The sequence below is a fragment of the Otolemur garnettii genome, unplaced genomic scaffold (genome assembly GCF_000181295.1).
Source record: "Otolemur garnettii isolate 467f Iridium unplaced genomic scaffold, OtoGar3 scaffold00108, whole genome shotgun sequence".
Taxonomy (NCBI): domain Eukaryota; kingdom Metazoa; phylum Chordata; class Mammalia; order Primates; family Galagidae; genus Otolemur; species Otolemur garnettii.
This window is the reverse complement of record NW_003852503.1, coordinates 5,949,512-5,955,511: the sequence shown is the minus strand read 5'-3', so window position 1 is coordinate 5,955,511 and position 6,000 is coordinate 5,949,512. Positions and strand designations below refer to the sequence as shown.

The window sequence follows — 6,000 nt, the reverse complement described above, 5'->3', positions numbered from 1 at the left end:
GGAGTTGTGGCAGGCGCCTGTAGTCCCAGGTACTCAGAGGTTGAGGCAAGGGGATTGCTTCAGCCCAAGAGTTTGAGGTTGCTGTGAGCTGTGATGAGGACACAGCACTCTACCCAGGACAACAGAGTGAGACTCTGTCTCATAAAAAAAAAAGAAAGAAAGAAAGAAAGAAAAAAAAAGAAAAGAAAAAAGGTGTGTGTACACACATACACACACACACATATATATATACACACATATATGAAATACCTGAATCTTCAGACTGTTCTTTTTCTTTTAAAGTAACAGCTTTGGCTTGGCACCTATAGCTCAAGCGACTAGGGCGCCAGCCACATACACCAGAGCTGGTGAGTTCAAATCCAGCCCAGGCCTGCCAAACAACAATGACAACTCAACCAAAAAATAGCCAGGCATTATGGTGGGCACCTGTAGTCCCAGCTACTCGGAAGGCTGAGGCAAGAGAATCACTTAAGCCCAAGAGTTTGAGGTTGCTGTGAGCTGTGATGCCATGGCACTCTACTCAGGGTGACAGCTTGAGGTGCTGTCTCAAATAAATAAATAAATACAAAATTTTTAAAAAGCTTTACTGTGATATAATTTATATCTCATAAAGCATAAATTTGTGTGCAATTCAATGATATTGTATTTACAAAGCTATGCAACCATCCTTACAATTTAATTTTACAATATTTCTATCACATTCACACAGGAAAAAAAAAGCTTGTACCCATTTATACTCACTCCTGTTCCATACCTAGCCCCAGGCAAGCACTGATCCAGACAACCTTTTCTTTTTTTTTGAGACAGAGTCCCACCACTATGTCACCCTTGGTAGAGTGCTGTGATGTCAAAGCTCATAGCAACCTCAGACTCTTGGGCTTAGGCGATTCTCTTGCCTCAGCCTCCCTTGTAGCTGGGACTATAGGCACCTGCCACACTATTTTTTTGTTGTTGTTATTGCCATTGTTGTTTAGCTGGCCCAGGGTGGATTCAAACCCACCAGCCTCAGTGTATGTGGCTGGCGCTGTAACCACTGTGCTATGGGCACTGAGCCAATCTTTTCTTTTTTATAATTATTCCGATTTTTTAGAAGGATGACTTGATGATCTGAGAAGTTAAATAACTTCTCCAAGATCTTAGGGCTAATGAATAATGTAGTCGGGGTAGAATCTAAGGCTTTTGCATCCCAGTCTAAAGCTCTTTCCACTAAAGGATGATGCCTTTCTTTCACCATTATTATTTTGCCTTTCTTCCCACTTCCTTTAGAGAAACTCCCCTTTCCCAATCCACTCTCTTGCCTCCTGAGATTTTCCTGGGTCTAAGGAAGCAGTACAGCAATCTTTGTCCCTGGAAATTCTTCCCCATGGCCAGGATCTCAGGAGGTGCCAGGCCAGTTTGCGGCTTGGTATAGGTTAACGGTCTGTTTCTCCACTCTTCCCAGGCAGTCTTGGGGTGGGCCCCAGGCTGTGTTCCGGCCTCTCTTCCGCCAGCTTGGGTGGAAATGGTGACGGAGATGATGCAGTTCAGGTCCGGAAGGGTGGAAGCTAGGAGGGTAAATTTAGTAACTCCATGGCTGAGGCCTTTGGGACCCACTGCCAGAGTCAGACACTCCTTGTAATCCTGGCTCCTGCCCCCACTTCCTTTCCAGGTCACCTAGGAGATGGCTGGAAGAGAAAGTGGAGGGACATCCTGCCTTCCTGGGTCTGCCGCCTCACCCCTTCACCACCCTCTTCTCAACTTTGCCTAATAACATTTCAGCAGCCAATGGGAAGTTTCTCACCTTAGCAAGTTGACACGGGTTAGGCATGTGAGTATACAGTACACAAACTTCTTTTTTTTTTGAGACTGAGTCTCAAGCTGTTGCCCTAGGTAAAGTGCCCGTGGTGTCACAATTCATAGCGACCTCAAACTCTTGGCCTTAAGTGATTTTCTTGCCTCAGCCTCCCAAGTAGCTGGGATTACAGGCACCCACCACAATACCCCGCTATTTTTTTTGTTGTTGCAGTTGTCATTGTTGTTTTAGCTGGCCCAGGCTGGGCTCAAACCCGCCAGCCTCAGTGTATGTGGCTGGCACCCTATGGGTGCCACCTTTTTTTTTTTTTTTCTTTTTTTGAGAGAGAGAATCTCAAGCTGTTGTCCTGGGAAGAGTGCTGTGGCATTATAGCTCACAGCAACCTCCAATTCTTGTGCTCAAGCGATCCTCTTGCCTTGATTTTTTTTCTTCTATTTTTAGTAGAGATGGGCTTTGCTTCTGTTCAGGTGGGGATCTCACTCTTGCTCAGGTGGGTCTTGAACTCATGAGCTACAGGTGCCACCTTTTTTTTTTTTGAGAGAGAGAGTCTCAAGCTGTTGCCCTGGGAAGAGTGCCATGGCGTTATAACTCACAGCAACTTCCAATTCTTGGGCTCAAGTGATCCTCTTGCCTCAATTTTTTTTTCTTCTATTTTTAGTAGAGATGGGCCTTGGTTCTGTTCAGGTGGGTCTCACTCTTGCTCAGGTGGGTCTTGAACTCATGAGCTACAGGTGCCACCTTTTTTTTTTGAGAGAGAGAGTCTCAAGCTGTTGCCCTGGGAAGAGTGCCATGGCGTTATAACTCACAGCAACCTCCAATTCTTGGGCTCAAGTGATCCTCTTGCCTCAATTTTTTCTTCTTCTATTTTTAGTAGAGATGGGCCTTGGTTCTGTTCAGGTGGGTCTCACTCTTGCTCAGGCTGGTCTCGAACTCATGACCTCAAGCAATCCACCTGTCTCAGCCTCCTAGAGTGCCAGGATTATAAGCAAGAGCCACCACAACTGGCCCACAAACATCTTTTCTCACATTTCTCAGATACTAATAACATGAGCCGGGGGGAGAGAGATGGGTAGTGGGGTGGGGGGTAAGGAAATTTAAATTCTGGCTCTGGAAACTATTGTACCCTGGTTCTAAGGGCCCTAAGCTTCCTCCCACACTAAGCCAGTTAAGAACTTGAGAGTTGGCTTGGTGCCTATAGCACAGTGGTTATAGTGCTGGCCACATACAACGAGGCTGGCAGGTTCAAACTCAACCCGGGCCAGCTAAACAACAATAACAACTGCAATAAAAAAGAGCTGGGCATTGTGGCGGGCACCTGTAATCCCAGCTACTTGGGAAGCTGAGGCAAGAGCATCGCTTAAGCCCAAGAGTTTGAGGGTGCTGTGACACCAACGCACTCTACTGAGGGCGACATAGTGAGACTGTCTCAAAATTTAAAAAAAAAAAAAGAACTTGACTGGCTTGGCGCCTGTGGCTCAAGCAGCTAAGGTGCCAGCCACATATATCTGAGCTCGTGGGTTCGAATCCAGCCTGGGCCTGCCAAACACCAATCACAGCTGCAACCAAAAAATAGCTGGGCGTTGTGGTAGGCACCTGTAGTCTCAGCTACTTGGGAGGCAAAGGCAGGAGAATCGCTTGAGCCCAGGAATTAGAGGTTGCTATGAGCTGTGATGCCACGGCACTCTACCCAGGGTGACAGCTTGAGGCTCTTGTCTCAAAAAAAAAAAAAAGAACTTGAGAGTTAAGAACCCAATATTCCTAGTATTAGTTACATGAATGTTTATAGCTCATCTATGCTTTCTTTTTCCTTCTTTCTTTCTTTTTTTTTTTTTTTTTTTTGAGACAGAGTCTCACTATTTTGCCCTTGGTAGAGTTAGAGTTCTTTGGCATCATAGCTCACAGCAACCTCTAACTCTTGGGCTCAAGTGATTCTCTTGCCTCAACCTCCCAAGTAGCAGGGACTACAGGCGCCTGCCACAAGGCCTGGCTATTTTTTTTTCTTACTGCTGTTGTCACTGTTGTTTAGCAGGCCTGCCTCTAGCAGATGTTGTTCAGCACCTCCTGCCTCCCCACCCCACTGGGTTTGCTTCTGCCCCCTAGATTGCCTACCTTCTTTGGTAGATAACCTGGCTTCATCACTGGGATTATAGATCAGTTTAGAATCAAGGAGAGCCCTGATTCTAAACCTGGGAGCCCAGGGTCCCTGGTTAGAACCTGCCTGCCTCAGTGTATGTGGCCAGCTTCCTAACCACCGTGCTATGGGCACCAAGCCATGTAGCTCATCTTGTTGGGGTAAGGTTGCTTTCTGGGAGAGAAAGGGTGTAGCAGTGGAGACACATGGAGATGGGCAGGAATGGCTGAGTTTTTCTTCTATGTCTCCTTTAAGAAAACATCCTACTAAGACCCCTGGGAAAAAGAGCCAAAGGGAGAAGAGAAGAAAAGGTCTGGGAGGGAACTTCTGTTTTAGCCCTGCCACCTGCCTGGAGGCCCTCTGTCTACTAGTGTTCCCAAGGGGCTTCTTCCCTGGATTCTGCTTTACCCACTAAGGTAAATTTTCTCCACCCTGCTTACAGGCCTGGGTAGTGGGGTGGGGGGGTGAGGGAATTTAAATTCTGCCAAGACCCGGGTTCTGGGAAACACAGGGCAGGAAAGCATAGACGTATAGGTTGGGCCCATAAGGCTGTTTGTGCTTACGGTGGCCAGCACCAGGGCAGATGTGTTGTGGCATCCATCCTGTGGCTGGAGACCTGGCACCACCTCCCCAGCCCCTGCCCAAGTTCTCTAGCTGCTTGCACTTTCCCTTTAGCATAAGTGTGCTGGGAATGATGGTGGCTGGTGCAGCCCCTGCCCGGGGAACCCCATCACAGAGCCGCCTCCTTTTCTTCTTCTGCCCCGGCCTCCCCACCTCAGCTGCTTTCTACTGTGCCCACAGGTGCTCTGGAGCCCTAGGACCATGGACACTCTCAACAGGAACCAGGTAGGACCTGGATGCAAGACCCAGGCCATGGTACAGGTGAGTGGGGTCAGGGCTATGAGGAAAGAGGGCTGTTGAAGAGAATGGGCTCAGCACTTCTACCCCCTTGTGGTCCTGGCCTGAGGTTTAGAGCAGCAGTTCTGTTATTCTCTGCCCTTCCCCAGGTCCCAAACCTATTAATAGCTCCATCTTTATTTGAATCAGGTTAATTGGTTTACCCAGAAAGTACTCTTTGAAAGTCAGGAAGCGTTTTACAGATTGACCCTGGGCTGTGTCGCTCTCCTTGATTCATGCCTCTACCCTCTCTTGTAATTTAGTGTAGTGGGGGCAAGCAGTGGCCAAGTGGATGGCCACTGTCAAATACGCAGGGAGCTCAGTTGGCCCTCTTCTACAGCACCCCCCTTCTTACCTGCCACCACCTGCCACCCCTTTCTCCTTGTTTCTGTTTTAATAAACAAAAAGGGCAGTTAAGCCAAGACTAGAGATAAATCCAGTGGGAAGAGTTGGTGGCCTAGATTCAGATCTAATTATAATTTAGTGGAATAATGCTCTGTGCAAGATTTTGTGCTAAGCCTTTCGGTACCCTCAGAGCCATTTGGAGAGGGCCAAGGGCTGGAGAGTGTGCTGGGACTAGGGTGTTAAGGTGCTGGTCTGGAGTCTCTAATGATGCTCATCCTCCACCCTTACTACCTGCAGAAAGGACCCTTGGACTTGATTGAGACAGGCAAAGGGCTAAAAGTACAAACGGACAAACCCCATCTGGTGAGCCTGGGCAGTGGGCGACTCAGCACTGCCATCACCCTGCTGCCATTGGAGGAAGGTAAGAGTGGTCAGGGCATCCCACCTGCCACCCCTCCATCCTTCTAGGCATTCCTGTCCCAGGCCCAGCTCCTGCATGTGTTGGGGCCTTTTTGCTACATGCTGGCCATGCTCACCTCTTGCCTCCCCACGCCACTGGGTTTGTTTCTGCCCCCCAGATTGCCTACCTTCTTTGGTAGATAACCTGGCTTCATGACTGGGATTAAAGATCAGAGTCTTGAAAGAAACAGGAGAGCACATTGCTCTTAGCAACCAGGGTGGCCAAGAAAAAAGGGGGGGCCCACTCCTGGGTAATGCCCTGCTTGGGAGACTGCACTGCAGGGTAGGTGGTGAATGGAGAGATGGGAGTGGGGGCAAGATCTCCTAGGATAAGGCCCTGGCATGGCCCCCTTCACCTTTCAGCTTCTGTCCTCCC

General features: G+C 48.5%; 1 protein-coding gene across 3 annotated transcripts in view; it reads left to right on the top strand.

Moving 5' to 3' along the window:
• PHLDB1 (pleckstrin homology like domain family B member 1) overlaps positions 1 to 6,000 on the top strand; it is a 53,081-nt gene that overhangs the window by 3,480 nt on the left and 43,601 nt on the right. For all 3 annotated transcript variants that reach the window (XM_023517335.1, XM_023517334.1, XM_023517333.1), the window contains exons 2-5: positions 1,649 to 1,807; positions 4,179 to 4,339; positions 4,725 to 4,805; positions 5,463 to 5,586. In XM_023517335.1, coding sequence (XP_023373103.1) covers positions 4,746 to 4,805; positions 5,463 to 5,586 — 184 coding nt within the window. In that variant the 5' untranslated portion in view covers positions 1,649 to 1,807; positions 4,179 to 4,339; positions 4,725 to 4,745. The remainder of the gene's footprint in view (positions 1 to 1,648; positions 1,808 to 4,178; positions 4,340 to 4,724; positions 4,806 to 5,462; positions 5,587 to 6,000) is intronic.